Source organism: Phaethon lepturus, unplaced genomic scaffold (genome assembly GCF_000687285.1).
Source record: "Phaethon lepturus isolate BGI_N335 unplaced genomic scaffold, ASM68728v1 scaffold13270, whole genome shotgun sequence".
Taxonomy (NCBI): Eukaryota; Metazoa; Chordata; class Aves; order Phaethontiformes; family Phaethontidae; genus Phaethon; species Phaethon lepturus.
In genome coordinates this window covers 88,835-100,656 of record NW_010509912.1, presented here as the reverse complement: position 1 = coordinate 100,656, position 11,822 = coordinate 88,835, and the positions used below count along the sequence as shown (strand labels likewise).

The 11,822-nt window shown below is 40.7% G+C and overlaps 1 protein-coding gene across 1 annotated transcript in view; it reads left to right on the top strand.

The window, feature by feature from the left end:
• The first annotated feature begins 5,407 nt into the window (after positions 1-5,407).
• MPDZ (multiple PDZ domain protein) overlaps positions 5,408-11,822 on the top strand; it is a 78,405-nt gene continuing 71,990 nt past the window's right edge. The window contains exons 1-4 of the mRNA XM_010290825.1: positions 5,408-5,626; positions 6,573-6,712; positions 8,751-8,964; positions 10,839-10,967. Coding sequence (XP_010289127.1) covers positions 5,465-5,626; positions 6,573-6,712; positions 8,751-8,964; positions 10,839-10,967 — 645 coding nt within the window. The 5' untranslated portion in view covers positions 5,408-5,464. The remainder of the gene's footprint in view (positions 5,627-6,572; positions 6,713-8,750; positions 8,965-10,838; positions 10,968-11,822) is intronic.

Below are 11,822 nucleotides of genomic sequence, written 5' to 3'. Positions count from 1 at the left end.
TTGGACGTAATGATCTTAAAGGTCTTTTCCAGCCTTAACCATTCTGTGATTCTGTGGTCATCTTTTTAAGATTTCCACTTGTGGTTTATTGCTCCTGCTGCAATGACCTATACTTCTGTGGTTAGTAAGAATATACACCAATTCTTCTGAGCTTATATGCTACAAGCCTGTATTTTGTGGAGGACAGGGAAGAGAGTGAGGGTTGTGTTTCTGCTTGTAATTGGTCTGGGGATTCTGAGCTTCTACCTTTAGGATCATTGTAAAAGTCATTATAAAACAGAACAGTTAAAGTGTAAGTATGTGTGTGTTTCATGAGAGGAGATATTCTGAAAGTAAGTTTTTTGCACACATACATACACAAAACTTTATTCTGTTAATAATTTGCCATGTACTTGTAGAGCTTCTTTTTTTTTCTTGGAGTTTTCACAAGTCAGAAGCCACTTTATGTGAGGTAGGCTTCCTGTGTTGAGCACATCCTCCCTTGAACGTGTAGCTGTGTTTAAAAAAGGTGTGATGAAAATGAGGTGTTGCTATCAATTGCTGTTGAAGAGGTGATGTTTGGTAATGCATTGTAGCTGTGCTGTCATCACAGTTTTACTGAATATTTGAAGTGAAGCTTTTTAAAGTTCTCGTTAAACTGATGTGGATTGTAGGATTATTTTTCCTTTTTCCTGCTGTATATAGTATGCAGCACTTCAGTGGTATTTCAACCATCCAAATAAAAACAATCCAGTGTGTTTGGAATAATGGAGTTAATAATTAGTTATGGAAAAATGTCTTGCAAAAACGTGAACAACATTGTGGTTTGGAAGGCAGAAGGAATCACAGAATATTTTGGGTTGGTAGAGACCTTTAAAAGTTATCTAATCCAACACCCTTGTAAGGAGTAGGGACATCTTCAACAAGGTTGCTCAGAGCCCCATCCCGCCTGACCTGGAATGTTTCCAGGGATGGGGCATTTACCAGCTCTCAGAGCAACCTGTGCCAGTGTTTCACCACCCTCGTGAAAAATTTCTTACTTATATCTAGTCTAAATCTACCCTCTTTTAGCTCAAAACTATTACCCCTTGTCCTATCACAACAGGCCCTGCTAAAAAGTCTGTCCCCATCTTTCTTAGAAGCCCCCTTTAAGCACTGGAAGGCTGCGGTAAGGTCTCCCTGGAGCCTTCTCTTCTCCAGGCTGAACAACCCCAACTCTCTCAGCCTTTCTTCACAGGTGAGGTGTTCCATCCCTTTGATCATTTCTGTGGCCTCCTCTGGACCCTCTCCAACAGGTCCATGTCTTTCCTGTGCTGAGGGCTCCAGAGCTGGACACAGCACTCCAGGTGGGGTCTCACCAGAGCAGAGGGGCAGAATGCCCTCGCTCGACCTGCTGGCCATGTTTATTTGGATGCAGCCCAGCATATGGCTGGTCTTCTGGGCTGTGGGCACACGTTGCCGGCTCATGTCCAGCTTTTCATCTACCAGTGCCCCAAGTCCTTCTCGGCAGGGCTACTCTCAATCCCTTCATGCCCCAGCCTGTATTGATAGTGGGGGTTGCTGTGACCCAGGTGCAGGCCCTTTCACTTGACTGTGTTGAACCTCATGAAGTTCACACGGGCCCATGCCTCGAGCTTGTGCGGGTTCCTCTGGATGGCATCCCGTCCCTCAAGTGTGTCAGCCGCACCACTCAGCTTGGTGTTGTCTGCAAACTTGCTGAGGGTGCACTCGGATCTCACTGCCTGTGTCACTGGTGCAGGTATGAAACAGTACTGGTCCCAGTTTGGACCCCTGAGGGATGCCAGTTCTCAACGATCTCCTTCTGGACATCTGAGTGGGAGAGGTTAGTCAATTTCTGTATGTTTGCAGTGATGTCCATGCTCACACAAGTATGCAGAAGGGATGAAATGTCAGCCTGAGAATGTGGGCATTGTATTGCCAGCTTGAACAGGATTTTGTCTATGAAAATCTACAGTGTAGAACTAAAATATGAATTGGCCTGGTGCTACTTCTATTTTGGCATTGGGATGTGTGAGTTTTGTACTGGAGAGAAAAACATGAATTCCTAAGGAGACTGTCGTATCTTAATTGAAGAACTCTTTCAAACTTACCTAGAGAAGAAAATGGTGATACTGGGCACATGTTCACGTGGAAGTTAATGTGCCAGTCATGGCTAGCCTGCAGTTCAAACATTACAAACAGTAAAATGAGCTGCCTAAAGCAATCCTCTGTTAAGCAATACTAGCAGAACATAAACAGAACATAGTACAGGATGGGCACAGAGCTCCTCTGCATTCTGAAGGTTATGCTGTATAGAACATTGAGTAGTACAAGAAGTATTTTAGATTCAGAGAAAGCATATAATACAATTCATCATAAGAGCAATGTGTCAAACTCAATAACCTTTTATTTTTGGCATGTAGCTCTGTTTTTTTTCCTTGCTGTTTGTGCATACAGGAAAGTGTTTTATTGTATATTAGAGAAAAACGATATAATGATGTAAACACCCTTAGTATCATTCATAGTATTCTAAAAATGTCAAATTTTAGGATTACTGTGGCTTGCTTGATCCACTTTTTGTGCATTGAATGATTTTTCCAGTGTTGCTGCTTGCTCCCTACATGTTTCTGTGTAAAGGAATGCTCTAGATACAGGTTAGACATTGACTTTTTATCCAGAGAGAGGTTTCACAGACTGGAATTGTGGCTGTGTTAAGTCTGCACACCAAGTGGTAACATAGAAAGAACTTAATGTGAAATTTACAAAGCAAGGTGAAAGCCTGCATTGCTCACTCTCTGTGAAGCAGAGGGTTTCTAGCTTTCTGTATACCATCTCAAATTTTGCTCTTAGCATTGTTGTGTCATTTTTCTTCTTTTTCCTTTTTTGTCTTAGAAAATGACTGCACACTCCATTCAAAGTGGGGAATTCATGCACAGTTGGTTTTTATAGGACTTACCAGTAATACCAGTGACCCTTCTGCTTCTGCCATTCTGAAAGATGAAACCTCAGGAAGGTCTTGCTATACTAAAAGGGTCCCAAGACAGAGTAATGCTGTGTTTGGAATGGTGCTCAATGAAATTGAAGGCATTTCATGTATTTAATCTAGGTTTAATCATATTGCCTGGAGTCATTACCTCTCTCAGCTGCTGAGCCTTGCCTACTTAGTTTGAGGTTACCACTCTAAAGGCTGCACTGAAGAGGTTATGTAGGCTCTCACTAATCTACACTGGGCAAAAAAATCAGTAGGTTTTGCTCGTGCTGTGCTGTTACTTTTTTAGGCTAACCTTCCTGGCTTTGCCTGAGCAGGTGATGAGTTCTGTAGTGACTCATTCACCAAGCAAGCTCTGAGGATGGTAACCTTCACCAAGAAGGGTAGTTCAGTGCTATTTTCTCCAATGAGCACTACAATTTAGAAAATGAACATATATCCATGACTTACTAACTTTTGTGGTGTAAGATCCATATACTATGGCTTTTGAGAGCACATGAAAAGTAGTTTGGGTTTGCGCCTCATATACTCTTAGGCTGCTACATCTTGCTGTGGAAATGTAAAAATGTTCTTATATATAAGCAGTGCAAGACTGGCTAATTACAGTGGTGCCAGATACTCTTAAAAACGATGATTTGACCCATAACAATTTTTTGTGGGAAGGAACGTGCCAGTGAGATGTATAGGAAGATTTGAAGGTGGAGGAAAACAAGAATTTCACACGCATTGAGCAAATTCAGTGATACTCTTTTATACATTGAAATGGATGATGCTGGGAGAGTGGAAGTGAATTAACCTGTTATATGGACTCATACAGATAAGAAACACAGTGTGGTATAGGCTTTGTTTCAAATTCATGCATATAATGTAAGGAGAAATCTTGTGTTCACAGAAGGGCAGAATTTGATTATGTCTTTGGGTGTTTTTACATGTAATGAACTGTGAAACAAGGCTTATCTACCTGTGCCTTACAGGCTTGCTGAAATGACTGTATGTTATTAAAGAAAGTGCATGTGTGCACATTTTAGTTATAATGATTTGTTTGAAACATAGACCAAGTGATTCCTCACAAATATGGACAATAGAATGTAATCACTATGTGATGGAAATCACGAATTTCCAAACATCCTGGTTTTCCTCTTTCCATTTTTTTTACAGCCAAGCAGGCTCAGTGCTGTTGAGGAGTTTTCTTCCCAGTGCTGTCTTGCGGTATTTTTTCTGTAACTTGAGGATCTTCCAAGGCACATAAGGTGTTCAACAAATGATGTTTGTTCTATTATATTTTCCTAAAGCCACCCAGATGAGAAGAAATTGTGTGATGGAGAACAATATTGACCTTTTAATGACTGGACTGTTGGGAGAATGATATAATAAACCTAATGGAAGTAGCATGCTTAAACAGTTGAGATTGGTGCAGTAGACATTTTAGAATACATTTGCAGTTTTGAAATTTTTTGTTGATACTTGAAGTTGAAAAATAAGGCTTCAATGAAGGGGAATCACAATCTTTCGTATTGTGCTGCAGAATACTAGAAAATTTTCACTGTAAAACTACGAAAAATATTTGAGACTGCAATATTGTGGTCCTGAATTGTGGTTAGTGTGCCAGGCAAGTATGAAACAGATCGATGTGGAGTAAACAGGCAAGTGGGACAGTAGCCAGTTGAGGGCTCCTGCTTCACCTGAGCTTTATACCACCACCAGCCATTCATTAGATGGGTTGGCAGAGATCTGCTTGAAAATAGGTGATGTACTACGGCTGGGCAAAGTGGAGAATTTTCTTATTTTCTCTCCCTCTCCCAGAGAAGTGTATTGTCAAGGCTGTCTGTGTAAAAGTTCATCTGTGGTTTTCAGAAGTCTAGTAATTTTGTATTTATTCATTATTTTGTTATATGTAATACATATAATATCAGATATATATAATATCAATTACTCAGTAATTTTGTATTTAATTATAGCTCATGTAGGGAGTCACGTTGGCAGCCATAGTGCATAGTGATACAGAAACCCTGATTAGTGAAATTTCCTTCCTATGTAGCTGGTGAGGTTTCTTTCTTTCTTCATCGAAGTACCTGTACTTTTTTTGAATTTTCTAGTAAAATACTTGATTTTTTAAAAAATACTCATACTGTAGAAAAACTGTTCATAATTGTGTTGGAGAACTTCAAGCTCCTATGCTGTTATGAACAAAAGAACTTTAGGCAGAGTATGGAAAATAATTTTAGATTATTCTCACCAATGTCTTTCATGTTTTATGCTGATAATTCACAACTTCACAGTGATTATAAATCTTAATTTTTATTTTTAGAATGTCTTTAAAATTGCAAATTGGGATTTCAAATATTTTTTAACAAGCAATTAGACTATTATAATGCTTTTGGATAAGGACGAGGTTTCTGCTGTGTCTAAATCTGTGTTGCCATCAATCTTTTACAGGTAAATATTACATCTTCCGTACATTCCTCTAGTGAGTTCCCCCAGCTTCTCCATCATGGTATGAACGTGGGGTCCTTGCCACATAATGAGTCATACTTGTTGGCTCAGCAGAATGGCAGCCCAGTTAATGTGCTAGAAGCATCGATGAGATCCATTACTCCTCAGATTAATGGGAAGCCCTCTAGTGATGACTTTGAGCAGCTAATCAGAAGTATGTCCCAGGTGAGCATGTTACCTGGTAACCACAAAATGTGGATCACTGTTTATCTGGAAAATTAAAATACATGTATGCTTATTTAAAAGCAGTTGAGTTATTAAGGAAATCAGAGCTATGTAAAACAAAAATAGCCTTTTAATTTGAGGAACAAGTGTTAAGAGAGAAAATAGTTGGAAAAGCAGCCTTGACATTGTCACTGCTGAGTTATTGCCCTTAGCTGGGCAGTGTGCCTCTCACAGATCAGCATGCCATTATCTTTCTGTGCTCATTGTAGGAGTGCTGCTCTGTACATGAGGGAGATGCTTTGTTAGAGCATGCTCTTGTATGCGTAACTAATGAAAGTTAGTTCTGTGACTTGCTTGGAAATCAGATGGAAAATTCCTTTTTGGCCTTGCTACCCATTGTTGTGTAATCTTACTGCTTTCTGGTGGTAGGCAGAAATGGTGTACAAGTCCCTGCAGTGCCTGGAGCTGGGGATGGCCAGGCATATATTCTAGCATTTTTCTAATTAACCTGTAATAGAGCTAGGTAGGGGAAGTCTTCTGCTTTTCTCCTGGAGAGCCTTTTGCACAGTCCTACTTTTTCCCTCTTTCTGAAATTCATCCTCTTTTTCTAGTTCTGCTTGAGAGTTGGCCTGTACCTTCTAAAATTTTGTAGAAATATGTCCTAGTTTGGTCACTAGTAAGCCTAAACGCTGTATATTTAGCTGTTGTTTCCTGATTTCCTCTTCCGGGCTGTGATAATCTTTATTTCTCAAATTTTTCATAATTGCCACTCTTCTGTATGATAGTGAGAAATTGGAACTGAATGTTTCAGTTACTAGCTAGTGTAGCCTTGTCCAGCGGTAGCAGTCAAATTAGTACTCATTTCTAAGTTGTTTACCACATGCATTAATGCTGCTTTTCAATGTTTTTAACATTTGTACCCCTTTTTTTTCCTTCTACTGAACAGGGTCGTCTTGTTGAAACCATCGAGCTTACTAAACCTTCCAGTGGTGGTCTAGGTTTCAGTGTCGTGGGACTCAAGAGTGAAAACAGGGGAGAACTAGGAATATTTGTGCAAGAAATCCAGGAAGGAAGTGTGGCACATAGGTAAAATTACTACAGGAGTGTTTTACTGTACCAAGTGTTAACATGACGCTGCAATTTACTTGTGTTATTGCTGTTGTTTTTGTGGTACGAGGGCACATTTCTCTTGTATTCTAAGCCATACATCATAGCAGATTTAAAATTACTTAGCACTACAATATACGTAATGTTGGAACAGGGTGGCATGGGATATGTTCTGAATTTCTAGAAACTACATCTGTAGTTTATTTGTGGTTTGCTTATAATATCTCCTTTCCAACAGGGAAAACAGGGAGGTTGCTGTTCTGTGTTGTGGCTTTTAAAGCTGAAATATGGATTTTGCTATCCTTGAATGCAGTGAAAAATGATTTGGTGCAAAAAAATTGGTTGTAACTAGCAGGACTTTTTGTTAGGTAGGGTCCCACTGACCAGGTGTGAAATCCAGCTTTTAAGTCAAGCAAAGATTGAACTAAAGTTGTTGGATTCTTAAAAAAAGATACTCGGCTGATGTTACCAGAAACTCAGCAATAATAACAACTTGCCGAAAGTATTCTTTGGACTTTAGTCCTGATTCCACAAGTAGCGTTGAGAGAAACGGATTTCTGCTGAAGAACAACCCGACGAAACAAACGAACTCAGTGGTGAATGGCAGCAGCACGAGTTCACTGTGGGCTGGTGGGGTGTATCACTGTGTGTGGATTTGCTAATCAGGATCCTGGCCACAGCTGCTTCATGGTGTACCCCGTATGTTGCATGGGGTGGCTGAGTCATCTGGGTGCTATTTCTCACTGTGCTGTAGGGAGAAATTTTCTCATTATTTCTGGTCTGAACGCTGTGCTTTTAACAGAGGGCAGAGCGTGGCCTACAGAGTTAATTCAGTTACGAAAAGTGGCATGCTCTGTGTCATTACAGTTTTTTTTAATCTGCCTGAATTCCACTTTTTTTTTTTTTCCCCCTTCAAGTCTTTGCTTCTACTTTCCTTATTCCATGGAGTTCAGACCTATCTTTACTGAATCAGGCCCTGCCTAATTCACTGGCTAGAAGAGAAATATTCAAAAACTGTTACACGGCTCATAAATTATAAAGGCCCTGGCAGTAATAAGTCTTCGAGAGGACTCTGAAAAACAGTTCAAATTCACAAGCAAAAATACTACAGGTTGAAGCTAAATAGTGTTTTTCCTGAATGCTGTTGAGTACCTTGGCTTCTACACCCCGGGTGCTCACAAAAGTTGCTGTAATAGGGATCCTTGTTTTTCGTGCTGCCCTTTGTTTTCAAAGCATTGTCATTTTGGAGTCTTGAAGAAAAGACTCCAGAGTTTTTGCTGTTTTGTTGCAGAAGCAATGGAAACGGTGGAAGCGGCAGAGGGTAACTGATCTGTGTAGGCTTCATACACTTCCTTTGAAGTAGGTCTGGGGAAGGGCTCAGTGTGTAATTTTACAGTAGTGCTTCCCTTGTGAGAAAGTGAAGAATTATTTTTTAATCTATTCAGGGCTTTTTTCCCCCTCATTTAAAAGGGATCTGTTTTATCATTTTCTTTCTGTCTCTCTGCCGCCCCTTCTTTTTTCATACCCCCCCCCGCCGGTCCCCCGGTTTTGTGCAAAACAAAATTTGTTCCGTAACATCTTGATGAAAGGGTGTTCCACTCCACGGTTTGATGAATATTCAGAATGAGTGCACCGAACAAAGTGGAGCACTTGGTCTGTTAAGCAAGAGGCTCAAAGTCAAGAATAAACATAAGTTCCCAGGCTATGGTTGGGAGTGACTGAGATCTAATATGCTTAGTCTCACATGGGGGTACAGGGAGAAGAAAACTAGCTAGGGGGTAGTAGCCAGGGAAGAGTGGCAGTGGGATTAACTTCAAAGGAAGCGATCACCAGGGTGCCTCATCAGCTCCTTTCAGCAAAACTGCAGGGAGAGATTAAAAAGTGGGGGGAACAGGGAACAGGTTATTAAAAATACTGGAAAATTGTCATAATATTGTAATTTCTGTGGCAGCACTTCTTTGGTTTCTCTTGTTTGTTTATTTTGTCATCCCCTTCCCTGTTTACACATATGTGACAGAGATGGAAAGCTGAAGGAAGCAGATCAAATCCTTGCTATTAATGGACAAGCCCTTGATCAGACAATTACACATCAACAGGCTATCAGCATTCTACAGAAAGCAAAAGATAATGTCCAGCTAGTTGTGGCCAGGGGCACATTGCCTCAGCTCATCAGTCCTGTAGTTTCCCGGTCTCCATCTGCTGCTAGCACAGTTTCAGCCCATTCCAACCCGGTGAGTATACCCCAGATGTCTTCTGTATTCAGTTCTGGTCATGTATGCACTTACTGCATCTTGTATTTTGACACTTTTTTTGTAACTTATATGTACATTTCCTTCAACTCTGTTTATCTTTGTTGTACCTTTTCCCATGCAAAGAGTAGAAAATATTCAGGCTTGCTGGGGGAATCTTGATCTTGGACATATTCCTTCTTCCCATTTGCCAAATTCTTTTTATGCACCAATACAAGTACAGCATGTTTACCTTACTTTATGAAGCTGTATTTTGAGGTAGAAGTAAAGAGGATCTTTGAGGCATTGCAGTCTAATCTGCAGCACCAGCTCATGGGTGCTTCTCTGTTTGTTTCTCTGTTGTCTGTTAGTGGTAGGGCTCAAGTAGAGCAACAAAAGACAGCCATCAGAATGCCGTGTGTAGGACACACTTTAGGACTCCCAGAAAACAGCTCTGCGACGTTTTCTTTTTTTTTGAAAGCTTTTGCACATCTGAGTGTAGAGAACATAGCTCAGAAACATGTTGATATTCCCCGCACTTTCTCTTCCTGGTATCTTACTCATGTAATGGCTTTTTCTGTCATGCAGCGGCCTATCCGACTTCTGTAGGTTTTGCTGTTCAGTCATCTGTGGCTGCTCTTTAAGGGAGTCGATAATGGGAAGTATATGGAGCAATCAGTCTGGGAAGAGGCGCTATTTTAGTGTTTATTTTAATCTTTAGCATATAACCTTTAGTGAAGAATTTCATAATTATTCTTTTCTTCTGTGTCAGGAATAAAGCTGATTGGCCTAACTTTTCCTGTCAGCACATAGGAGAGGCCTGCTCTTTTCCAGTATTCCTGTGACACATGTCTTTCTCTACGTGATTGCCTCTGAACAGCTTCTCTTGCTTAAAAAAAGCGTTCCTTTCAAACCTGCCACAGCTCCTTCTGTTTTTTTTTATGCTTGCCTTTCCCTGTTCTTGTGTTCCCTTTGCTTTCAAATACTGGGGGGAAGGCAACTTATCTGAAGCTGTTCTTCCTTCAGGCTTTGCTTGGTTATCATTGGCTTACGTTAAGACTGTGGTTTCCCAAACAGGTATGACAGGGCTTTGAATTTGCAGTACTTTGATTATTCCAAAATAACGGCTTATTTTCAAGATCCTACCTCGTGGAGCACTGTCTGTGGTTTTAAATTTCAGATGAGTTTATGGTGTGGTTTGTCTTCAGGAGAAACGATACCAGGAGCTTCCAGTCATCCCTCCATTACTGCCCCATGCGAGTGAGCTAGCCTTTGCCTTTCAGAGCAGTTTTGCTCCTGTCAGAACATGAAGCCTGCCATCAGAGCTACTTCATTCCAGTGCTGTTGACTTCAGACAGCTCAGAAATCTTTGTTACACAGGGGGCATTTCTGCTAATGCGTACCTTGCAGTACCTGGTGCTACTTTATCCCTTAACCTCAGCATTGGGTTTATGCTTCCTCCTGCACTTTGTCATAATGGCCGATGTGAACATGCACTTATCTGAAGATTTCAATTTCTAGTCCCATGAGATTTCCTAGTAGTGGCATTTTTCTCACTGACTGCAATGGGGCATTGAGGTGGACAGTCCTAGGTTGCTGCTTAAATTAATTTAGCAAGTTCTTGAAAGGCCTGACTCACTACCCAGCTCTGGTTTGTACCAGAGAAATTCCAGCTGTTACGGAATGAGCAATTTATTGCTTAAATATTATGTAATCTTATACCTAATAGTAATTGTTAGAAAGGTCCCATATTTCCACCTTCCTCCCACCTTCCTTTATTCAAAAACGTAGCCAGAAAATATGAGAAAATATTTTGCAAGTTTTGATACATATGTCCTTATTTTAATCATTTGCAAGCTCATATTTATTCCTTTTAGGTTCACTGGCAGCATGTGGAGACCATTGAGTTGGTGAATGATGGCTCAGGTCTGGGATTTGGGATAGTGGGAGGAAAATCAACTGGAGTGATTGTTAAAACCATCCTCCCAGGAGGTGTGGCTGATCAGGTAAATTCAACCTGCCCTTCTGTTTACCATTTGGAAAGATGTGAAGTTACTGTTTACTTTTATAATCATGCTAAGCAGTGGTTTAGCCTTTAAAAGGTTTATTCCTTTTAACTTTAAAAAGGAGAGAGCAAGTAGTGAAATTTATCCTCAGTTAAAGGCGTGTTTAGTGCAGGGGATCTGTGCTAATGTAAAAGCTGGATTAGTCTCTAAATCACGTTTTCAAACCTGTTACGTTATACATGTGGCATGGATGCATTTGGACTCATAATTCTTTCATGAATATACTGGTTGTAATCCGGGACACACCCCCCCCCCCAAACACTTACTTGCTCTGCCCTGACAGCTAAGAATAGCACCTGCTTCTCTCCGCTGGGCTTACTGAAGCTTGGAGCAGGTATGTGGCTTCATGTATCTGCTTCCAGAAACGAGCTGTGCTCCTGCCTGAACGGCTCATGCAAATTGAATTTGGTGATCACAGCTCAATGCAGGCTTGTCTAGGGCTGCGTTAATGATGGTCAAGGATTGAACAGGTGAAGAGACTGGTCAGTTTTCCAACCACAGAATTGGTGGCCTGATAACAGGGCCTGGAGATGCATGGACAGGATTTACTGCGACAGTCTTTTCCTGAGCAGGTGGATGGGTTCCTTCTACAGAATTGACTCTTTAATACTTTTCATATGGGCTAAATTAATGTGAAGCTTTTTTATTGGTTGAAGGAGAGTACGTCAGTGTAAAGCAATATACATAACTGGATCACAGTAAGGGAGAAATGTATTTTATTTTGAAGTTACGGTTAGTCCTGAGGACCAGTTTTTAAATAGAATTGCAAAGCTGAATACGTTTCTATGCTGTCTT